The 25,836-nt window shown below is 40.6% G+C and overlaps 1 protein-coding gene across 1 annotated transcript in view; it reads left to right on the top strand.

The window, feature by feature from the left end:
- LOC132572598 (uncharacterized protein FLJ43738-like) overlaps positions 1-25,836 on the top strand; it is a 55,840-nt gene that overhangs the window by 22,572 nt on the left and 7,432 nt on the right. The window contains exons 5-6 of the mRNA XM_060239846.1: positions 14,393-14,672; positions 21,143-21,307. Of these exons, the coding sequence (XP_060095829.1) occupies positions 14,393-14,672; positions 21,143-21,307 (445 nt within the window). The remainder of the gene's footprint in view (positions 1-14,392; positions 14,673-21,142; positions 21,308-25,836) is intronic.

Below are 25,836 nucleotides of genomic sequence, written 5' to 3'. Positions count from 1 at the left end.
ACCCACCGTCATGTGCTCGCCCTTGGCCACGCCCCTTTTTTGCAGTATTTGCTCCATAAGATGCACACGCTCTCCCCCCCCACTTTTTTTGGGGGGGGGGAGTGCGTCTTACGAAGCGAAAAATACGTAGTTTGCTTAAAACTTGGTTGAAGTACCAAAAATATGGAGATGAGAGGAAACCGCTGTGGATTGTGCCAACGGAAGTAATAAAGTTATATTCGGCTATTGAGGAAGAGAAATGGTTGCCATATAAACAATTGTAAAAATGCAATGAGGCAAAGCAGAATTAAAATCAGTGGAAGAATTGGATTATAAATTTAATTGGTTTCAATGGTTACAAATTAAAAGTCGGCTGAAGCAGGATATTAGGAATGAAGGAATAAGACAAGAACAAACAGAAATGGAGAAAATGCTGTTTGGTGAGGACATAAAATTGATCTCAAGAGTATATAAACTGTTACTGAAATGATCTACAGAGGAAGAAGTGGTAAAATCTCAAATGATAAAGTGGAGAATTAATATAAACAAGGAAACTCAGATGGAACAATGGGAATATTTGTGGAAGAACTCTATGAAAATAGCGATATGTAATAACATAAAAGAAAATTGTTACAAAATGTTGTATAGATGGTATATGACACCAAAAAAACTGTCGAAAACAATCATGTCTGATTGATGTTGGAAATGTAAAAAACATGAAAAGTCCTTCTACCATATGTAATGGACTTGTGAAAGGGCTATATAATATTGGCGAATGATCCAACAAGAATTGTCAAAGATTTTGGGATACAAAGTGAAGAAGGCACCAGAAATCTTTTTGTTGGGGTTACAAATAGAAAATTTTCGGAAGCAAGACAGAACATTACTCTGGTACATGCTTTCAGCTGCACGTACATTGTATGCGCAGTTGTGGAAGCAAAATAAAATTCCAGAAATATGGGACTGGGTTATGAAAACTATGCAATGGAGTGAAATGGACAAATTAACAAGAACACTAAAGGAACTTGATATGGAAAAATTTAATAATTAATGGCGAAAGTTTCAGAACTATGTGGAAGAACCTTGGAGAGTGAAAGGATACGTGGTGATATTTGATAATGGTTAACTTGTTTATTAGCTATTTTTAATTTACTGGGGAAAGAATGATAGTTAAAATGAAAGCATGAGAAAATATTTTGTTCTTTCTTAAAAGATTATAAGAAGATAGATAATATGACTTAATTTAGTAATATATTGGATCATTAATCAAATGAGGTAATAACCATAAAGAAGTATAAGTTCCTTTTTTCTTTTTAAAGAGTTTTTTTAAAATGTTAAATTACCTTTATTGCTTTTATATTGTAAGTAACACTGGGGAAGTCTTGAAAGGGAGGAGGGCAGGTGGAAAATGTGATGCAACATATTGACTTTTATTTGAGAGAAGTAAATGAAATAGTGATATAATGTGTTGTATAATAATAAAAAATTGTTCTTACAAAAAAAAATGCATTCGATGTGGTGTTAAGATGCCCACTTCGGATGAGCACGATTTCTGCCTAATTTGTTTGGGGAAGGGACATAATGTCCCAAAATGCAGCATCTGCCAGGCGTTTACACCAAAGGCACGGACTGACAGGGCAGCACGTCTCAAAGCAGCCCTGTGGGAGAGAGCATTTTCATCTATACTCCAGGATAAGGAGGGGCAAGAGCCTTCAGGTGCTGATATAGAGGTGTTCTGCCTCAAGTTCTGCCTCTGTGAGATCAGTCCCCTTAGTTCCATCTTCAACCCAGTTGAGACCTCCAAAACGTGCAGCTTCTGTGCTGGCAGGGAATTGGGGCAGGCGTGAACAGCCACAGATGGAGGAGACGGCTAGAGCAGAGTCTGAACCTCCGCCCCTAAAGAAATTAAAGAAGTCAAAGACTAAGCACAAGCATAAGGCTGTTGAGTCTGCTTCTTTGGCCGGTAAGGCTTTGGAGGAATCGGTTCCAAGAACCCCATCTCCACACTTTTCGGATCCTGGGTCCTTTTTGGATCATGATCCTGGCTTTGCTGCAGGAACAGCCCCTGTGGGGGTCACAATTATGCAGGAGAGATCTCAACCCCGTGGTGTTGGAAATACTCAAGGGGGTGACGTATATAGCGTTGGATCAGTGGGCAGCATGGAACCCTGGCCATTAGATGAGACTGAGAGTCTCTCAGCAGTGGGTAACTACCCAGTACCCAAGGACTGGAACCAAGATTATGATCTTGAGTCTTCCGTCTCAAGATTGGAGGTTAATGCAAATCCATCACTGGATGAGAGCCTGGGAGATTTATTTTCTTCTCCAGCTAACGAGGACTTTAAGTTGTATAATGAACAGATGGTGCGCATGGCGCGTGCCTTAGAGATTAATGTAGCCGTTTCAGATACAAGGCCTAAAGATAAAATCCTGGCACGCTTGTCAGCAGAGTCACCAACCACAATAGCATTCCCTATATTGGAGGGTTTAGATGAGTTGGCACTGCAGATATGGAAGACTCCTGGGTCAATGCAAGCAACGCCAAGGAAACTAGAGCATTTGTACAGGGTAAAGCCTGATAATGCAGAGTATCTGGTGCAGCATCCTGTCGCTTCATCTGTCATTATTGAGGGCATGCAGACGCACCGCAAGCCAGGTCAGCATAATTCTCCGTCAGATAGAGAAGGTCGACGTTTATGGTTTATAGGAAGGAAGATATATGCCTCAGCTGCTTTAAACTTTAGAGTAGCAAATTATGAAACAGTTATGGGAGGCTACCAATTGTTTTTGTGGGAGGGCATCCAGAAGTACATTGAGATGCCCCCTCTTGAGGCCAGATCACTGACTAGAGTAATTCATTCGGAGGCTATTCACCTATTGAAACAACAGATTAGTGCTGGAAAACACTCAGCAGAAATTGCAACAAGGTCAATGGCTTCAGGCATTGTTCTGAGACGTCACTCATGGCTGCGTACAACCACTCTCCCTTTGGAAACTCAACCACGGGTGGAAGATTTACTGTTCCATCATACATCGCTCTTTGCACAGAATACTGATGAATTCTTGTCAGAGATTAAGAAAAGCAAGCAAGCAGCGAGATCTTTAAGTGTCTCTGGTGGAAATCAACAGGGATATTGCTATACACCAAGGCAACAGCAGTTCTCTTCTTCATTTTACAGATCTGCTCATCCTTTTGGCCAGCAACCCTTTCAATATCTTGATCGCCAGTTTAATAATCAATCTGTTCCCTTCTATAGGAAATGTAATGATCCTAGATCAAGAGGCCCCTTCCAGCAGACTTCTGAGGTTGGAAAATGCCGAGCTGAATTGCTTCTCAGAAGGGGAGCAGACTGGGGCTTCTGTTCGGGGTAGTAGAGGGCAATTTAATACCTACTGCCTACTTTTCTCAGTCAGAGATCAGTCCAAGATATGCACAGGAAACTCTGAGGAGATTTACCTTGGCTAAAAGGGAGTCTCGGGGGGGGGGGGCTCCTTTGAGGCTTTGAGGGGTCTCCAGAGATGAATTGCATATTCATCATCTGCAGAAGTTTCCAGGGTCATTTATTTGACATAAGCTCGACAGGATCCTAACCTTCTTTGAGACTGCTAAACATCTAAAGCTATACAAGACCGGTGTTGGATCTGGATAACTGCAGAAAAAGGTACTGATGACTATCTTCATTCCGGGACTATTTAAAGTTAAACAAAATGAAATCAGAAGGTGGGAAATAGAGATTCAGAAAGCTGAGAAGGGAAGAAATTTGAACTTTGTAAATTTAAAGGGCAGTGCTAAAAAGTGGAAAGGAATTTATTGTTTTGTCTACTTGCGGTTTTGGTGAAAAAGCCCCATCGTCATAGATTTGCAGCTCTCACAGTCAACACAGGAAATACGTCAAACATCGCAAGAACTTTTTACCAGTGAAAACAGGATTTGGTGGCAAGAAAAGCAGGAAGTGTCGGATGGAAAAGGGAAATCCTTGAAGCAGCTAGCCTACTCTAGGACTATAATATCATAGAAAAACATTGGCGGCCATTGCTAAGTCAAAATTTAAACAAAGTTTTTAAAGTGTTCAGGACATTAAAAATTGGTGAAGCTGACAGAGGTGACAACTATAAGGTAAATACTATTGGACATTATCGCTGATAATTATTTTAGAAGCCTTTTGAAGGAAAAATTTTGTTAAAGGGAAGCAGAAAGTCGTGACCGCCGTTTTGGAAGAAATAAAAACTTTAAAATTTAATATCTGAGCCCAGGAGGCTCTGAGGACGGCAAAATTAGGCTTATTGAAAAGGGCAAACCTTACTCTATTAAACCTGATAATTTAAATTTAATTTGGAGAGGTTAAAATTTTTGGTGTTTTTTTAAATGTCAGAGCATAACTCGTGCAAGGACTGCCTCAATGGAGAAAATACAAGAGAAATTAGAAGCAATGGAAGCCAGGATGATGAAAGGGGTGAGAGACATGATAACTGCTTCTAAAAAAGAAATTAGAAAAGGCAGTGAAGATCCAAGGAGAGATATAGAAGATCTCAGAAATGAGACTGTGGTAACATCAAAGAAAGTGCAAGAGGCGGAAGAGAGAGTGAAAGCACATGATTCCACCTTGCTAAAAATGCAAGAAGTGGCAATTCATGACTGCAAATTGATGGAAACCCAGATACGTCTGAGAGGAGTACCTGAGGATGAAGAGACTGATTTGAAAGGATATATAATAAGAATAATTGCAGAATTTTTGGAGGAAGATCCTGAGAAAACTAGAAGCATGTATGACTATATGTGTCATGCCTGCCCCAGACCCAGCCCCTGCTAACTCTGAGCAGGTGCCTGCCCCTGACCCAGCCCCTGCTAACTCAGAGCAGGAGCCACCTGAAACTGATCAGGCCACACCGGGCCCTAGCTCATCCCCTCCTGAATCTCCACCACCTGTGAGCCGGCTCCGTGAAAAGAGACGGCAGGAGTTTAGAATCAGACGGAGAGAAGCACGCATGCGTGGGAGGAGAGATCTAAGCCCGGAGTACTAACGAGTTAACAAGCCAAGCACAGTATATCTGTAACCCTGGCCTTAGGGCAAACTGTGCTGGCAACGAACGATCCTACTCGGACGTGACCTCGCCCCGCAGCCTCTTGCCTGCTGAGAGAACCCGTGTGCTCCTGACCCGGCTTGAACCTTGGACTTGGAACTGGACTCTGATTTTGCTCTGTGGACTGACCTAGGTACTTTGACTATATTCGGCTTGCTTCCTCTGGCTTTTGACCCTCTGCATTCCTGTGACGACGCGCTCTGTTTCTCCCTTCGGCCCGACTGATTTATGTTGTTGACTAATTAGGACTGAAAGATAACGTTTGTGCTGCTCCTTGAAAGAGCCCCAGCCGGCTGCAAACGCTCTGGCCGACTGCCAGGACATCAGCAGCCGTCCGTCTCTACCTGAAGGTCCGAGTCGTGACAATATGTATAGAGTGAACTCACTATATGCTAAGAAAAATAATCTACCAAGGGATGTGGTTATAAGATATATGACAAAAGAAATGGTGGAAAAAATCTTGAATAAAAATTTTGAAAAGACATTGATAGTGGGAGGCAGTAGAGTAAGAATCATGAAAGAATTGGCAAGACAAGTGATAAATGACAGAAGAGCATACAAGAAACTGATAGAAAAATTACGGGACAATGAAATGAGGTATAGATGGATAATACCTGAAGGTTTGAGCTTTGAGCTACAAGGAAGAAGGATTACAATTACAAGCACACAGCAACTGTGCAAATGGTGCAAAGGATGTTTTTTTAAAAGACATTATACAACAATTTGATAAACTGATTTATGACCAAGTTTTGATAATGGGGGACTTTAATGGAACAATTAAGAACACACTGGATAGGTCTGGGGGTAAAAAAAAATAATAAGGAAGGAAAATTGCCAAAGTCTTTCTTTGAATTGGTCAAACAAGAAAATTTGGAGGATATATGGAGGAAATTTAATCCTGAAGTGCGGGACTATACTTTTTTTCCAGCAAGACATAAAACTTTTTCCAGAATTGACATGTTGTGGGGCACTAAAGATTTAGACCTTATGACAAAGAAAATAGAGATTTTACCTAAAATTGGGGCTGACCATAACCCAATAATGTTGAGAAGATGGAGATTGAATGAAGATTTACTACAGATTTACTACAGAATAAAGAAATAGTGACATCTCTAGAAAATGAAACTAAAACTTTCTTCCAAATAAACGATAAAGAGGATATAGAATTTCAGACAGTCTGGGATGCTTATAAAGCAGAAATGAGAGGAATATTGATTACATTGAATAACAAAGATAAGAGGGCAAAAGAAAAATAGATGTTGGACATTCAAAATGAAATAAAGAAAAAAGAAGGGGAACTGAGAAAAAAGGCCAGGGAAAAAGAAAATTATAAGGGAGATTACAGTATTACAAACGCAAATGAGACATTTGTTAAATAAAGAACTGGAATGGAATCTGAAAAGATTGCAGCAGAAATCTTTCGAGGGAGCAAACAAACCCGGAAAATATTTGGCCTGGCAACTGAAGAAAAAGAGAGAAAGTAAAATTATTAATAAAATTGTGGTAGATGGAAGAGAGGTGATAGATCAAGAAGGAATAAAAAGAATTCTTTAAGTATTATGCCAAGTTATTTAAAGGTGTTAAAATAAAGAAAGAAAAGATGGATGAGTACTTACAGAAAATATGTGAAAAGTTTTGAACGATTCAATTGAAAAAATAGAAATTGAAGCAGCAATTAATGCCATGGAAAATGGAAAAGCACCTGGGCCAGATGGATGTACAGCTAAATTTTTTTAAACCCTCAAAGAGGAGTTAATCTCGAAACTTCAGAAATTGATGAATATGATAAGAACAAAAGGGAAAATACCAAATACATGGAAGGAAGCTGTTATTTCGTTGATTCCAAAGGAAGATAGAAATGTCACGAATGTAAAAAATTATAGACCAATTTCATTATTAAATAATGACTATAAAATATATACAAGAATCTTGGCAGAATGGTTTAAACAATATTTGATAAATTTTATAAAGGAAGATCAAGCAGGGTTTCTTCCCAAAAGGCAAATAAGAGATAATATCAGAACTGTTGTAAATATTGTAGAATATTATGAAAGACATCCAGAAAAGGAAGTAGCATTATTCTTTGCAGACGCAGAGAAAGCATTTGACAATTTAAATTGGGATTTTATGTTTGCAGTAATGAAGAAAATGGAGCGGGGAGAAAGCTTTATAAGAATGATAAAAGCAATATATACTGAACAACTAGCAAGGCTATGTATAAATGCTGATCTTATTGAAGACATGATAATTAGTAAAAGGTACAAGACAAGGTTGTCCACTTTCCCCACTGTTGTTTATAATGTCTCTTGAAATATTATTGATGCAAATTCAAGAAGATAAAGAAATAGAAGGATTAAAAGTAAAAGGATTTACTTACAAATAGAGAGCATTTGCAGATGATATAATGTTTATAAATGAAAACCCCATACAAGTCACACCTTTGTTGTTAGCTAAAATACAAGAATATGGGGAGTTGGCGGGACTTTGTATTAATAAAGAAAAATCAAAAAATAAAAATATGGAAATAAATAAGCAACAAGAATTGCAGACACTAACGGGCTGTGAAGTTACCTCCAAGGTAAAATATTTGGGTGTGGAGATAACAATGAAGAATATTGATTTGTTTAAAAACAATTATGACAAGCTATGGCGTAAAATGGATGAAGATATGTTAAAGTGGAATAAACTTAATTTGTCACTGTTGGGTAGAATAGCCGCAATTAAAATGAATATTCTACCAAGAATAATGTATTTGTTTCAAACTATTCCAATTGTGAAAAACAGTAAACAATTTAATAGATGGCAAAGAAAAATTTCAGAGTTTGTGTGGGCGGGGAAGAAACCAAGAATTAAAATGAAAATTTTAACAAATGCAAAAGAGAGAGGCGGATTTCAATTACCAGACTTAAAATTATCTCATGAAGCAGTTTGCTTAGTATGGATAAAAGAATGGATAATGTTGTTAAACAAAAAATTCTTAGCGTTGGAAGGTCATGGAAATAATTTGGCTGGCACACTTATATGTCTTATGGGGAAAAAAAGATAGACGGCTTTTTCTCTCACCATTATATAAGAAACAGCTTGCTAAATACATGGATGAAATATAAGAAATATGGAGATGAGAGAAAACCGTTATGGATAGTGCCAGCCGAAGTGATAAAAATAACAGCTGAGACGGGTGAAGAAAAGTGGTTGTCATATAATCAACTATTAAAAATACAAAGTGGCAAAATAGAATTGAAAACTGCTGAAGAGCTGAATAATAAATATGATTGGTTTCAGATGCAACAAATAAAGAGTTTGGTGGAGAATGATATTAAAACTGAAGGAATAAGAAAAGAGCAAAGAGAAATGGAAAAAGTTCTGCTGGAGATAACGAAAAATTATTTTCAAAATTATATAAATTACTTTTAAAACGGTCTACGTAAGATGAAGTAGTGAAATCTCAAATGATTAAGTGGGCAATTAATGTAAATAAAGAAATACAGATGGAAACTTGGGAATATTTGTGGAAGAACTCTATGAAGCTTTTGACGTGTGATAGTATTAAAGAGAACTGTTTTAAAATTATGTATAGATGGTATATGACTCCTAAGAAACTGGCAAAGATGAATAATAAGATGCCAGACAGATGTTGGAAATGTAAAAAAACATGAAGGTTCTTTCTACCATATGTGGTGGACTTGTGAAAGAGCAAAAAAGTATTGGCAGATGATTCAACAAGAAATTTCTAGGATCTTGGGATATGAATTTAAGAAAGTTGCAGAGACTTTTCTGTTGGGATTACAAATGGAAAAATTTCCAAAAGAAGATAGAACTATAATTTGGTACTTGCTTTCAGCTGCTAGGACATTATATGCGCAGTTGTGGAAGCAAGAAAAAATACCAGAGAAATGGGATTGGATTGTAAAAGTTATGACATGGAGTGAAATGGACAAATTAACAAGAATTTTAAGAGACTATGATTTAGAAGTTTTTAAGATGGAGTGGGAAAAGTTTAGAAGATATGTAGAAAAAGAGTGAAAAATAAAAGGACATTGGACAATTTTTGATAATGATTAAGTCTTAGAAAAAAGAAGAATATTAATTTTTGGTTTTATTAGTTAAGGGTACCTTTAAACATTAATACTTTTAAGTAAATAACACCGGCGGTGGTCATGTAACGGGGGGAGGGGTAGTTAGAAAGTAATATATGGGATAGATAAAAGAAGTTATTAATGATGCAAGAAATATAATTTGTTACCATATGTTACCAAATAAAATTGTTTTAACAAGGAAAAGGCCCCTTCCAGCAGAGGTTTTTTATTCTAGGTTTTTTGTTATTGACAAGAAAGATGGAGGTTGCAGACCTATTTTGGATCTGAGATCATTAAATGAGCATCTATGTATTAAAAGATTCCGTATGGTCATTTGCCTTCAGTCTTAGAACTCCTTCCCAGAGGAATCTGATTTGGTGTTTTAGATCTTAAGGATGTATACTTTCACATTGGAATTTACCCAGAGCACAGAAAATTCCTTAGGTTTAGACAGGGACAGAAGGTTTTCCAATACTCTGTGCTACCTTTTGGTCTGGCAACAGCTCCACGTGTTTTTACAAAATGCATAGCTGTCATCATGGCTTATTTTAGAACTAAGGGCTGCACCATTTCCCTGTATTTGGATGACTGGCTGTTGGTGGCCGAATTACGGGAAGGATTGCAAGAACAAATACAGTTTGTGTTGAGCACTTGCACTAGGTAAGGACTCATAATAAATTATGAGAAGTCACATTTAATTCCATCACAACAAGCCCAGTTTATTGCGGCATATCTAGACTCACAAAAGAATAGGGCTTTTTTGCCTAGAGATAGAGCTCTGAGTCTAAAGACGATAAGAACATAAGAGAAGCCATGTTGGATTAGGCCAGTGGCCCATCCAGTCCAACACTCTGTATCACACAGTGGCCAATATATATATACAATATATATATATATATATATCCTGGGAAAGATAAAGATATATACACACACACACATATATATACACGCTGTGGCTAATAGCCACTGATGGACCTCTGCTCCATATTTTTATCTTCCAACTTTTATCTTCTGCTTCCAACAGAAACGTTTTCAGTTTGTTCAAATGATACAACGAGCCCTTGGCTTGATGGCGTCTACAACTGCTGTGGTTCTCTTTGCTAGGTTGCACATGAGGGAGCTACAAACCTGGTTTATAAGACGGTTTTATATACGGGTGCATTCCCCATATCAGGGCTTTAACATCCCTAGAATGGTGATTAGATCATTGGAATGGTGGACTTCAGACTTACATTTATTTGAAGGTGTTGAATTTGGGCCATGGTCACCTAAGGTAGTGTTGACGACGGATGCCTCAAGGATGGGCTGGGGTGCACACTGTGAAGGTATTCAAGTGCAGGATACATGGCCACGGTCACATTCTGGCTATCACATCAATTTATTGGAGTTAAGAGCAATTAAGTTGGCTTTAACAACTTTCTCAGAAATGTTACAGAAGAAGGTGCTGGTGCAAACAGACAATTCTACAGCTATGTATTACATGAACAGGCAGGCAGGGACTGTATCTTCGAGGCTGTGCAGGGAAGCACAAGATCTATGGGCCATAGCAATTCGCTTAAGATCCTCTCTTCAAGCAATCCACATAGCAGGAGTTGCCAACCAGGAGGCGGACTCCCTGAGCTGCAAGTTTCTGGTCAATTATGAGTGGTCCCTTCAAGAAAAATATATCAACACAATTTTTGCAAAGTGGGGAATGCCGAAAGTAGATCTGTTTGCTACAGGTCAGTCAACAAAGGCACACATTTCTTGTTCATGGGGAGGCCACGATCAGAAGTCAATAGGGGATGCATTTTAGTTCTGGTGGAGAGGGGAACTGCTGTATGCATTCCCACCTTTCCCCCTGATTCCAAGGGTCCTGGGAAAGATAAAGATAGATCGATCCAGGATGATTCTAGTGGCCCCATTTTGGCCAAGGCAGGTCTGGTTCCCAGAGTTGTTAAGGCTGTCCCGTGGGATCCCACAGGTTCCCGACTTGCTAGTTCAGGAGGTCAGATTTTACCACAAGATGCAAGACTTGCATTTGACAGCATGATATATAGAGCTGTGAATGAGGGGTTTTCGGAGGAGGTGCTACAGGTATTAAGAGAGGCCCGTAAGCCCTCTACTCGTCGATCTTATGAGAGTAAATGGGACCGTTTTGAGAAGTGGTGTAAGGAAAAGAATTTATGCCCATTTACTTGTCCAATATCAATAGTTTTAGAGTATTTACTGTTTCTAGCACAGAGTGGTTTGGCGGTGTCATCTGTTAGGGTTCACCTAGCAGAAATCTCCGCTTGCCATATGGAAGTGGAAGGTACCACTGTTTTTGCTAATAAAATAACCAAATGTTTTTTAAAGGGTTTCCACCAATACAATACCTGGTATTGTTCAGCAATGGTCTTTGTCTTTGGTATTGACATATTTAATGAAGGCCCCATTTGAACCATTAAATTACTGTACATTGTCTTTTTTATCATGGAAGACATTGTTCTTAGTGGCAGTGACTTCCATTAGAAGGGTGAGTGAGTTGGCAGCACTAAGAGTAGATCAGCCTTATCTGCAATTTTTTGGGGGTAAGGTTGTTCTTCATCCAGCAAGAGAATTCCTACCAAAGGTAGTTAGTAGATTTCATTTGGCACAGGATTTATCACTGCCAGTTTTTTTCCCTAATCCATCTTCTGAGGCAGAGAGGAGATTGCATATGTTAGATGTTAAAATGGCTTTATTGTATTACATTAGTCAAACAAGACAGTTTCGCAAGATGAAGACGTAATTTGTGTGCTATTGGGGTCCTCGGAGAGGAACTCCAGCATCTTCTCAGACCTTATCTCGATGGCTGGTTACTATTATTGGCCATTGTTATAGATTATTGGCTATTATTGGCCATTGTTATAGATTAGCAGGGGTCTCCTGTCCAGTTGGAGTAAGAGCTCATTCAACGAGAGCTATGGGTTCATCAGTAGCTGCAAGGAGAGGAGTTCCATTAGCGGAGATGTGTAAAGCCGCAACATGGTCCTCAGCAGAGACATTTGTACGACACTATGCACTGGATCTGCAGCAACGTCGAGATGCGGATGTGGGAAAAGCAGTTCTTCATTCGCTATTTCAATAAGAGACTCACCCCACCACCATCAAGGTGAGAAGCTTGAGAGTGGGTCCCAATGTGGGGATGCACAGCAAGACGGACGATGAAAAACAGTGTTGCACTTACCTGTAACTGTTGTTCATCGACGTCTTCTGTGCATACACACATTCCCTCCTGCCATCCCCGCTGTGAGTTCTCATTGATACAATAGGTCTAGAACTTATGGTGGCGAAAGCGGAACTGGGGGAATGTGGGTGGTTCGCCGTTGGGGGGGAGTCCGTTAAATGCAGACGTAGTCTGTTTAACGGCGGACCGCCAGTTATTTGGAAGAATTCTAGGCTTGTCAATCAACCTCCGCAGCAGGCCTGCCTCGTGGCAGTCCCACAAAAGACGTCGATGAACAACAGTTACACGTAAGTGCAACACTGTTTTTCTTTCACACTTTAGGGTTGGGTTTTTTTGCCATAGGCCATTTGGATGGTGAAGGCTGAAATTGTTTTTTAAAAAGAGCTATTACAAATACCATGCATCTGTATTCTACAAGTGGTATACTTAATAGATCCCATCATGTTTGTGTCTTTTGGTTGCCCATCAGCCACAAAGTCCATTGGACTCAGAGGGTTGCTGTAGGGATAAATTGCTTACCCTGACTTTCTTGCTGGAGAGTTGGGGTGTGCTCATTCATTCTGAGGGCCTCCTCTCAAACTCAGCAAAGCTCTTGCTTCAGCAGTTAGCTGATCTCAAGGAGGAATGTATTTGTTTTCCCTTTCCTGTTTTAAGCTAATTCCTTTCAGAAAATTACATCACTCTCACACCCACAAAGCGATGGCGAAGACTTTCCAGTGATTAAAAAGAGCAAGGCTTCAGTCCTATCTGTTGCTTACTGACTGTGGTGCTAAAAGAAATTTCATGTTTCTGGAGAATGAAAGGGCCCTAAAATGTTGCTCTGAGGTTTATGCTGTAAGAGGACACAGAACTTGATTACTTTTTTCTGTGCCACTTGATTATTTAATGTAAAACAAAGTGGTGTTTTCTCTGAGACTATGATCAGGGGTACACAGCTGTTTAGAAGACTTGGGCTTATTTTGAGAGCGGCCACAGTCATAACAGGCCATGCATGATAAAGGAGATGTGATGAGAACAAATTACATAGTGAGGAAACTGCAGCCTGTATCTCCTTGAAGAGATTATCTGGCTCAAACACAACTTCTCAAGAACAGAATGAAGGGCCTCCAACTGGAGCAAAGAGAGGAAGCTGCAAATCACCCACAAAACTAGCTGCTTTTTTATTTCACAGATCCCTCTGAGGACGCTCACTGCAAAACATATAGGGGCTATTAACATATTTGAATAAAATTCTCTTCCCGTTGCACTCTTTATTTTTTCTTCATCTCTTTTGCTCATAAACAACTTCTCAACAACAACACACAAAGGAGTATGAGATAAACTGCCAGAACCTGCCAGAGAAAAACCAAATTCCTCATATTTTGAATATTAAAAAAATAATAATACTGAGAATAGATACATGGTAGTCCTTTCCTGAAGAAGCAAGTGTTAATTCAGCCCACATTTGCCTCTTTTCAGCAAGGTTAGTATGTGTGCATAGAAGTGGGTAGGGGTTGAAAAGGACCCCTTCAGGTTATTTTGGCTTTTCACACTACAGTCCCTTATGATAGGCATAGGGTAAACTTGTACTTAACATGTTTTTTTATCATACCCCTGTGCATCTGATCTGGGGAAGCAGTGTAATCTCAGAGGTCCTGATGGCTCTAGTTTGTCTAGACGTTACTTTAGATTTTCTTGAGCTGGGAAGCTGGAATTCAGCAACAGTGGAGGAATAGGGTGTTTTGGGTTTTTTCGTTTTAGTTTTGCTTTTTGCTTTTCCTTTAACCTTGTGCTGTTGTATGGCTGGGGATCCTGTACTCTGATGTCAGCATTGGTAGCCAGATTTCCTTTGGAGATATTGCATTGTCAAAAGCTGTGTTTAGTGGGTGTCTTCATTGTTTGCCAGAACTGCAGAGCAATGCTATGGCTTACATAGCTAAAAATACTTGCTGATAAAACACATTGCAGTCATGCTCATGGCTAATTTGCCTGAATAGATGTATCTGTTTTAAAATATTTTTCTAATTTGTGATAAATCAACAAACATAGCCAATTTGATTTCTTCATTCTGTACCTCATCTTCTAGGCTTGATTACATCTGCCACAGCAAGAAGTTAAGGGATATAGTACATTACGATCTGTTGCCCTCTGCAGAAATGATCATTTCATTGAGTCAGGAGTTTGGGATCCCCTTGGCTAAAGATGACCTGCTCATTCAGCAGCCATCAGAAATCTTGGCAATATACAAGCACCCATCTGCCTTCCAGAGAGGGCACAAGAGGCGCTCCCTTTTGGATAACCAGAATAAATGGTACATCCTGAGAAAAAGGGAAATGGAAAGCCAGACACCATGCAACTATATTCAGGTAGGTCTTGAGCAGCAATGACAGCTAGTCTTATGCAGTGGTTAGAGTGCCAGACTACAAACTGAGCAGACCTGTTGGATCAGACTACTGTTTCATCTATTCCAGTATTCTGTTTCACGCAGTGGCCAGCCAGTTGTCTCTCTCATCCTAGCCTACATCACAGGGATTATGTGAGGGTAAAATGTAGAAGCAAAGAAACACGTATACCTTCCTGAGTTAATCAGAGGAAGGGCAAGTGCCTCTTTCTGCCATAGTACAACCCACTTACGGGATGGTGCTAATTTGTTTGAAGGTACTCTCACAGCATGCGGACATCTAGGGCACCAGGAAAAGGCTAAAGAAAAGTTACTTAGATGTATTCTAAAATGCTACAGGTTTACAGGAGAACTGTGCCATGTCCTGTCCTGACTGTGGGAATCACCTCTTAAGGTGAGCCTCTTGATAACCTTTTCATCATATGCCTTGTGTTAACACAATGAACTGTTCTTTGGATTTGAATTAACAAAACCTCTAATGTCATTATAAATATCAATGGATATAGAGGGCAACCTTGTCTTGTTCCTTTATTTATTATAATTTTTTTTCTGTTAAATCTGCATTAATGCAGAGCCTTGCTGATTGTTCGGAATATATCACCTTTACCATTCTGATAAAGTCTTCTCCCAATCTCAATTTCTCCATCACTGCAAACATAAAGTTCCAATTCACATTAGAGAATGCTTTCTCTGCGTCTGCAAAAAATAATGCTACTTCTTTTTCAGGATGCTTCTCATAGTATTCAATAATATCTATAACTGTTCTTATGTTGTCTCTAATTTGTCTTTTGGGAAGAAATCCTGCTTGTTCTTCTTTAATGAAACTGTTCAAATGATATTTGAGGTGTTCTGCTAAAATCCTTGCATATATTTTATAGTCATTGTTTAATAATGAAATTGGTCTATAATTTTTCACATTTGTGGTGTGTCTATCTTTTGGTATCAAAGAAATTACTGCTTCTTTCCATGTACAAGGAACTTTCCCATCTAATTTTATAGTGTTCATTAATATTATTAATGTTCATTATAGTGTTCATTAATAGGCGTTTCCGGGAAAACTCTATGGTTTCTCCGGATGCTGTAGCCATTTGGGAGGTAAAAACTCTATGGTACAAGAGGTACCGTAGAGTTTTGATGACATCACTTCCGGGTGATGTCATCGCACCAGCGATGTAGGAGGAGGTTCCCCCCACTGACCCAGTGTGCGCCAGTGGGTTGGGAACCTCCTGGGTGGGGGATTACCTGCCTGGACCAGGGGCTTGGCAGCCCTGGATTTCAGAACAGGGACTGAGAGAGAGAGGTCTGACTTTAGCTTACTGCTCTAGTGCATATTGTAGATTTATCTTACCTGCTGGCCTCTGCAGTGGAGAAAACTTTTTGACAGCCAAGGAGGGAAAAAACCTTTGAAAAGGTTCTCAAAGTCTGGTCAACAAAAGCCAAGCCAAGACCTAACAGGTATGAAAGGCAGAATGATAAACTCTATCTGGCATGTGTAGTACAAAATAACATAACACTTCGTTACACAGGGTTACACAGAAGTAAAATTAACCAAAGGGTATTTGCAGTACTAGATGCAGTATCCACTGATAATACAAACAATGCAAAGGAACAAGTGGTGCAAACAAGTGATCTGGCCACAACTGAGCATATGCCAGTTGTAACTCAAGGGACAGAACCAGGGCTTTTTTTGTAGCAGGAACTCCTTTGCATATTAGGCCAAACAGCCCTGATGTAGTCAATCCTCCAAGAGCTTACAAGGCTCTTATTACAAGGACTACTGTAAACTCTTGGAGAATTGGCTACATCAAGAGGGTGTGGCCTAATATGCAATGGAGTTCTTGCTACAAAAAAAGCCCTGGACAGAACAATGACAAGATTCTGGGTACACACTTGTTTCCATGTTCTCATTTCATTATTCAGAATGGAACAACCTTTTCATTAGGTTAGATGTTCTATGAACACTATTGCATGGGTGGTTTTGAAACTGGGAACATCCTGTATGAGCTGTCTGTGTTTGTGTAGAAACCTTTTGATTTAATGTGGCCAATTATATTACATGGCCCAATAAAAGCAATTAGATGTGGACAACATTTATATCCCATCTTTCTTCCCCTCATCAGGGCCATCAAGACAGATAACAGATTAAATACAAATATATTAAAAGTTGTTTTAAAACCATTAAAACCAAACAAAACACATAATTTAAACAAAACCAATCTAAAACACATTTTATAAATAGCGAAGCAACAATTGAAACACAGGGCAGGAAGGTGGAGGATCACTGAGGGAATGTCAAATGGAAAAGTCTTCACCTGCTGGTGGAAGACAGCAGAAGAAGGGGACAGGAAAGTATCTCTAGGGAGTGATTTCCAGAAGTTGGTGCCATGACCAAGGACCTCCCCTAAGTTGCCTCCTGCCTAATCTCAGAAGGTGGGAGCACCCCAAGCATGGCTTTGGAACAGGACAATAGCTGTTGGGTATGTTCATAAAGGAATAGGCAGTCCTTGAGGCATGCTGATCCCCAGGGCCAGCCATGCCACTAGGCAAACTAGGGTGCCGACCTTCTGGGGGTGCCAAATTGGGTGCCCCCCATGTAGGGTTACTGATCCCCTGTTGGTGCAGAAAAAAAGGCAAAAGCCTCCATGTTAACCAGCCTCAAAATAATTTCACAAAATAAATACTTTATGTATCAATAATAAATACTCTCATATCTAACACATGAATATTAATGCATACAAACAAGAACATCTGCAATTGAAGTGAGATGGAGCATGTCTTGTGACTGCCTGTATTTGAAGTATTGGTATTGGATTATATAAAATTCATTGAAGCTGGAGTGAAACAAGGATACAAGTACGGCCTTGTCGCTGGATATTATTACCAAGCTGCATTGAATTCAAGAAATTTGCAACTGGAGCACTGGACCCTTTTAAGAATATTTACTTGGAGAAGCTTCCTCCTGATCCTCTTACTTGAAGAAATTGCTATGGTGGCATCATAAAAGACTGTGGAATTTTGTGGGGGGAGCATATGTTCTTGTTTGTATGCATTAATATCCATGTATCAGATATGAGAGTATTTATTATTGATGGATAAAGTATTTATTTTGTGAAATAAATCGGGCCTTCTCAATAGCGGCACCTTACTGGTGGAACCAGCTGCCGGAGGAGGTGCGGGCCCTGCGGGAACTAGGGCAGTTCCGCAGGGCCTGTAAGACAGCCCTCTTCCGGCAGGCCTACAACACCTAACTGAAGAGGAGAACATCTTGGATGGAACAAAATGCTTTTATAGACCGCTGGTTTTATTTTATCTTGTTTTATCAATTGTGGTTTTAACTGTACTTGTAAATGTTTTAAATTGAATTATGTGAATTATTGTGTTGTGTTGTGTTGTGTTGTGAGCCGCCCTGAGACACTTCGGTGAGAAGGGCGGGATATAAGTCCATTAAATAAATAAATAAATAAATTATTTTGAGGCTAGTTAACGTGGAGGCTTTTGCCTTTTTTTCTCTGCTCCAATTATCCATGTTGCTTTTTTGGTTTACACAGTCCCCAGTTGGGGAGAAGGGGATCCCCTGGTTTGGAGACCCTCCCGCCACTTCAGGGTCATCAGGAAATGGGAAGAGGGGAGGGAAATGTCTGCTCGGTACTCATTATTCCCTATAGAGACCGTTTCCCATAGGGTATAATAGAGAATTGATCTGTGAGTATCAGGAGCTCTGGAGGGGGGGGCTGTTTTTTGAGATAGAGGCACCAAATTTTCAGCATAGTATCCAGTACCGCTCTTCAAAACACCCTCCAAGTTTCAAAAAAGTTTGGACCAGGAGGTCCACTTCCATGAGCCCCCAAAGAATATGCCCTTATCCTTCATTTTTTCAAATGGAGAGAAGGCATTTAAAAGGTGTGTGGTCCCTTTAAATGTGATGGCCAGAACTCCCTTCGTAGTTCAATCTTGCTTGTCACAGCCTTGCTGCTGGCTCCACTCCCATGTCTCCTGAATTGGACCTGGCAATCCTACCCTCATGTGACTTGGTGATGTTATCAATGCAGGGGTGGGGGTGCCAGAAGTTAGCCTTGCCTAGAGTGCCAGACAGGCTAGGGCTGCCCCTGCTGATTCCAAACCATTTAAGGTTTTAAAGGTCAACAGCAGCACCGTATATTGAGCCTGGAAACAGAATGGGAGCTACTGTAGATGAGGCAGAACCGGAGTGATATGGTCCCTGTTCACCCACTTCAGCCTATTGGCTGCAATCGATATGGTCAACCATCAGTTGCTAGTTCACTGCCTTGCTGACGCAGGGATTCAGGGGCTAGCCTTACAGTGGCTTTCCTCTTTCCTATGCGGCCGGGGACAAAGGATGTCAATTGGAGGGAGAGTCATCCCAGAGACACCCACTTAATTGCAGTGTGCCTCAGGGAGCGGTTCTATCCCCAATGTCGTTTAACATTTACATGTGGCCCCTTGCCCAGATTGCCTGAAGGTATGGGCTGGTTTGCCATCAGTACACTGATGACACCCAGCTCTATCTACTGATGGACGGACGGCCTTGCGCTGTCCCAGAAAACCTGGATCAGGCACTGAAAGCCATGGCTGGTTGGCTTAAGATGAGCCAACTGAAGCTGAATCCAACGAAGACAGAGGTCCTTTGCCTGAGTCGTGGCGGCCTTGGCAGGGCGCCATTGTCAATGGCGCCCAAAGTCAGAAGGTTGGGGGTGCTGTTGGAAGCTCCCTGTCAGTGGAGGCCCAGATAGCAGCAACTGCAAAATCCACCTTTTTTCATCTGAGGCGGGCTATATGGTTCCCTTCCTCGACTGCTGCGACCTGGCAACGGTGATCCATGCAACAGTCACCTCGAGACTGCAGTACTGTAATGCCCTCTACTTGGGGCTGCCTTTGTCGCAAACCCGGAAACTCCAGCTAGTGCAGAATGCGGCTGCTAGGCTGTTACTGGGGCTGCCCAAATGGGAGCACATACAGCCAGCACTGCAGGAACTGCACTGGCTACCAGTAGTTAAAACCCATTACTAGCTTTTGTTACAAGGTGCTAGTTATTACTTTTAAAGCCCTATATGGCCAAGGACTCATTTACTTGAGGGACCACTGTCCCCACATGTTCCCCAGAGAGTGCTAAGATTTGGATCCCAACATCTCCTAGTGATTCCCGGGCTGAGGGAGGCGAGATTAGTGACCACCAGGGATCGGGCCTTTTTAGTGGCAGCTCCGTCCTGGTGGAATCAACTGCCGGAAGAGGGTAGGGCCTTGTGGGACCTCGCCCAGTTCCACAAGGCCTGTAAGACCACTCTCTTCTGGCAGGCCTTCAACCTATCATAGGAGATTTCTGGAATAACTGCCATCCTGGAACGATGAGGAACATCTAATGTGTTAGTACCAAACTGTATATTGTTTTAATTTATGGGTTTTAACTTATCTGTTTAAATGGTTTTATTGTTTTATGACGGTGATCATAGCATGCTGTGACTTGGATGTAAGCTGCCCTGAGCCCGCCTCGGCGAGGAGGGAGGGATATAAATCGAATTAAACATTAAACATCATCATGGCTGCAGCATTTTGTACCAGTTAAAGTTTCAGAACACTTCAAAGGACAGCCCCACACAGAGTGCATTGCAGTAATCTAAGCTAGATGTAAACAGGGCATGCAGCACAGTGGCTAGATCTTTTCTGCCCTGGAAAAGCTGCAGCTAACCCACCAGACAAAGTTGGTATAAGGCAGTCCTGGCCATAGCTGTCTGTCACCAGCTGATGTAGCAATAGGCACCCCCAGACTACAAGCCTATTCCTTCAAGGGGATTTTGATAATTATGAGAACTGAAACAAGTATGTATCTGGGAACTCTTCATTGTTCCACCTCTCATGATTTGCAACTTGTATATTCTCATTTGCAGCAAGATCATGTTTGTACCACTTTTTACTTTGGATTGTTCATAGCATCAGTGGTTCACGTACCTAGCACAGCAAATTCCCACGTAACCTGTCTTTATTATTTCAAGGTGTTATGTCAACCACACATTCCAGATATAATATTTAATATTTTGCCTTTCATACTCCCTGGCTTTGCTTGTAGTGGTTGTCTTGTCTTGTAGTGGTTAAACTGCCTGATTAGAATCTGAGAGACCCAGGTTTGATTCTTCATTCTGCCATGAAAACATGTGGGGTGACCATGAGATAGTCACATACTCTCATCCTAACTATGTCACAGGAGGTTACTGTGGGGTACTCTGAGGAGAAAATGGAGAAGAGAATGATTTAAACTGCGTTAGCTCAACGTTGGAGAAAAGTAGATTTTTTTCAACTTGTATATTTCTGCCCTGGAAAAGCTGCAGCTAACCCACCAGACAAAGTTGGTATAGCGTATCTTCCAGACTGCATTGTTTTCTTTAACGAATTAACAAGTTTGCATGTTAACTTTTATTTCAGGTTAATATTGAGAATGTGGACATGCTTAGTAAGATGATGCAAAATGAGACCCCTGGTATTATTAGAGCTTACCCTTCTGATGGCAAGTCTGTCTTTAACTACAGCTCTCAGAAATTGAATTCAGCAGAAATTGCAAAGTATCTGCTTCGTCAGGAAATGGCACAGGTAAGACAGCAGCATTAGCTGCATTCTTGATGCTAGTTGGAGATATGAGGCAGAACATTTTCTAGTGCTTCATTGTTCTGTGGGAAATTTTCCTGCTCTTAAAAATAATAATAATGAACGGTTGCTGTTGCCAATACTATATTAGGTAAGCTTGACTGTTCGGGGTATGGTTTTCAGATGGTGATTATTTAGAATTTTATGATTGAGTACATGAATATTTTATTAATTTGTGATAGGGAGGGACAATAAAACCACAAATAGATAACAATAAGATTTAAAAAATCAAGTTATGAATTTACCAGATTGGCTGTGCAGGTCAAATCAAAACCAAAGTGAATTTTTTTTCCTTATATGTATGTCTCCTCTTGCACGGTAGAAAGGATATTGTAATCAGCAATCTGGTATGGAACTCCCACGTAATACACACAAGATCCATCCCTTAGCTGTAAGATTATAAGGTGCTAAGAAGGAATGCCCTCTGATATCTGCAACAGTTTCTGTGCGTACTTGGATGCACTTTTTAAGATTATTGGTGACTATGGTAAAATGCCTGGTTATAAGATACATGAAAGCATAATGAAACATATCGTTTTGGAAATGGGAAATTAAGCTAGATGTGAAACTGGTAGAAATCTGACTGAATCACTTTGATGTATCAATTAAAAAGATAAGAGGAGGTCTTAATAAATGGAGCAATTTTAATCTCTGATGGTTCAGTAGAATTTGTTATACACAGACTATTGTTTTTGTTTGAATCACTCACATTAGCAGTTTTGCCTGATAGCTTAGTCAGATGGTTAATAAATATTAAATAAATCCAAGGTAAAGTTGGCAACAGTCTGTAAGTGAAAAGGAGATGAACTTGAGTCCCCAGTTTTATAATTTGAAATTTCATTTATCATTATACAGCACAGGCATGTAACACATAAAACACAAAACAGCCAAACCTAAGATATGCAATGCTGTCTCACTGTTTCTATTATCAAAGCAGTTTGAGTGAGACAAGGAATGACATAATGCAAATGCCCCTTCAGGTACCCCATAACTTGCTTCTTAAAGTTAAAATATATTTCCCAGGATATTTCTGTAAAGGGAAATTCCCTTCTCAGTCTGTATATTCAGTAGCAACTATAATTGGGAATATTGAGCATTACTGCAATGGGGAGGAGTTATTCCTTCAGTGTTAAATCTGTTACCCTAACAGGGTTGGATGGCAGATCTTAACTCTTTGGAATGAAACATTAGATTTGACATGATGCTCTTTTCCAGCAGTATGAAAGTATGAAAGCAGTTTCATTGACTGAGTGTTATTTCTCCCCATTGGACTTGAAGACAGGGCAGACTTCCTGTCTCATCTACTATGGGGAGTCCTGCCCCAGATCACATTCTGCCTTGATAGAGCAAGTCCCCCCTCTCCCCTGTCTTATCTCTGCCCCACTGTAGTGAGCCAGGCTACCTTTGATCCAAATAGACAGATGATGAAGAAGATACTGGATTTATATCCTGCCCTATATGAATCTCAGACTCAGAGCAGCTCCCAATCTCCTTTACCTTCCCTCACCCCCCAGCAGATACCCTGTGAGGTAGGTGGGATTGAGACCTACGAGAGCTATGGCTGACCCAAGGCCATTCCAGCAGCTGCAAGTGGAGGAGTGGGGTATCAAACCCAGTTCTCCCAGATAAGAGTCCACACACTTAACCACTACACCAAACTGGCTCTCAGTTTGGCTTCTTTTTTCTTTTTGCATTCTTTCCTACCTACCTCTTGTTCCTCCTTGATGCCAGCAAGACAAGAAAGCGGGGGTGGGGGAAAACCCTTTATCTGTGTCTTCTCATGCAGGAGACAAGATCTTGGAGTGGATTAGAATCCCTCAAGCTTGACATTCTGTAAAGTATCCCCAGACTCAGGGTTCAAAGTTCTGGGGTAGCATAGAAAAGCTTTGTCCAAATGAAAAGTAGTAGTATTTATAATAGAGGCAAGTTTTATTAAGCCTTGATGAATTTCAATTACTGTGCTTATGTCACTGTCATATTTTGATGGGATAACATTTCAGGGTTCTCAGTTTTGTTCTTTTATACAGTCCTGATACGATAGTGTATACGCAGAGCTTTCATATTCTTGCCTGTTCCATTATTTTTATCTAATTTAATTAAATTTGCAAAAACCAAATGCACAGACATGGTTCTTTCCATGCGCTGTGCATAGACCCCCCCCTCCCTGGCCAACTTTATTTTGTGCCAGGCTTTTTAAAAAAGTCACTTTTTAAAGGGAAGTACATTTTATCTCTCAGAAATTGAATTCAGCAGAGCTTCAACGTTTTCTGTGGTGGTGCCTACCCTTCTTCCAAAGGAGATGTGAAAGGCACTGATGTGGACCAGCAAGGGCTCAATGACATTTTTCTTCCAGACGTTTCGTTCTGACCTTCTTGGCTGCTGTGCATTGCACTCAATGCACAGCAGCCAAGAAGGTCAGAGCGCCTGCTCTGGCTGCAACGCCACTGAGGATGTTCTCCGCAGCTGAGAACGAAACGTCTGGAAGAAAAACTTTCTCCAGTAGAACACGGCACTTGAGCCCGAAAGATTCTACAAACCCTAATGATGTTACCAGCCATGAAAACCTGAAATCTTTGATAAAAGACTTATTGGTTAGGTGTCAGAGTGCACACCTGGCTGCTCAGCACCTGCTGATGAAGACACATCTTGGTTACTGAAAAGCTGGCTACGTACATAATGTCTCTGCTGGTGGTGGCTATAAAGTCTCCTGAGAGAAGCTGGTGGGTGTGGACGCCATATGCTTGATAGCTGACCTATTCACCATTCTGAGTTTCTGAAACCTCCTCTGGCCTTGTTTATATTGGACTTGGAAAGATGCTGTAACTTGACACCAGAAGCCTCTTCCAGCAGCAGTCTGCCTCAGAACAGGCACATATACTGATGAAATTCCACAGGCCTTTTAAAGCTACATTATTTTACTTGAGCTTCTGAGATTTTTAACTTTTCTTGCTTTGTAAGAGGCTGTTTTTTAACTTAAGTATATTTTAGAGAACTGATTCCACACCAAGGACTTCCCACATTTCAACCTCTCACCTGGTGTGTGTTTTTTTTCTCCACTTGACATCATCATTTTATTTGTGCACAGACCATCAGCAACCCATTTGTTATACACACAACCCCCCCAATAAAAAAACATACTACTGCTTTACTTTGAATTTGTTTTTTAAAAAAGGATATTTCCTAGGCAGGATACTATCAGCTTGAGAAATTGGTTGTGTCCAAAAGGGAAACAGTGCTATTGTAGGACAGTCATTTAGCCCGTGAAATATAGTTGGACTGGGATCTGGGAGATCCAGGTTTGAATCCCCAATCTGCTATGTAAGCTTATGCTAGTCACACGCCCTCAGCCTAACTTACAGTGACAGGCTCTTTCTTTAAACCAAGGGGATCCACACAGCCCCTTAGGGGACCAGTTTGGTTTCATGATACGATTCTTCCCTTCAGTTACAAGATGTTTGTGTGGTAGCATGTATAAAGGCTTTGAGTCATTTCTTTAAGTGTTATATTACGTATGAAGAGGGATAACTGAAGCAGAAGTTTCAACAAAACAACTAAGATTTAATTTCCATATAGGTTATGCAGTGAATTCTCTTTAATGCTTGTGGTTATGAACAGGCTTTCATTGACTAGCCACCAGGTTGGATCCTTTGACACATGTGCACACACACATATACACACAAGTTGCAATCCACGGCAGCCTGCCCTTTCTCAAGTGTCAAACTAAATGGGACAAGTTCTGCTTATCATGAGAGATAACCTGGTACTCTGACCTCTCCCAGAGATAGTTATACTACTCTGCAGAACAGAGCTAACATCCAGACTGTTTGTTGTCTTGCTAAGGCAGACTGCAAAACTGATTGTCCCTGTGCTTCCTTCCAACATTCTATCCCTCCTCTGAAAGCTGGAGCAGTTAAGCTCAGCTGCGTGACAGTTTTTCCCTTCAGGGGGTGGGAATGAGAGCCAGTGTGGCATAGTGGTTAAGAGAGCAGACTCTAATCAGGAGAACTGGGTTTGATTTCCCACTACATGAAGCCCAGCTGGGTGACCTTGGGTCAGTCACAGTTCTCTCAGCCCCACCTACCTCACAAACAGCTTGCTGTGGGGAGACAAAGAGAAGGCCATTGTAAGCTAGAGACTCCTTTGGGTAGGGAAAACAGGATATAAAAACCAACTCATCTTCTTCCTGTCCATCACACTACCTCACATAGGGTTGTGGTGAGGATCAAATGGAAAGGAGAATTATTGCTTTTATTTATATTGCTGTCTCTTAATGATTTTTATCATAACCCCCACCCCCACCCTTGAGCAAAGATAGAGGCAGGATATCGACATTTAAATAAATGAAAATTGAAGGCTGATAAGAAAGCAGTCTCCAGATTTGGATTCATATCTATTCAGTAGTAGCAAAGATGCATAGAACAGATAAAGGTGACCACATATTTTAGCTTTTAAATTCATAGGCCTACGATAAACTC

The sequence above is a fragment of the Heteronotia binoei genome, chromosome 5 (assembly GCF_032191835.1).
Source record: "Heteronotia binoei isolate CCM8104 ecotype False Entrance Well chromosome 5, APGP_CSIRO_Hbin_v1, whole genome shotgun sequence".
Taxonomy (NCBI): Eukaryota; Metazoa; Chordata; class Lepidosauria; order Squamata; family Gekkonidae; genus Heteronotia; species Heteronotia binoei.
Note: the sequence above shows the minus strand (reverse complement) of the source record. Positions and strands in the feature narration are given on the sequence as shown.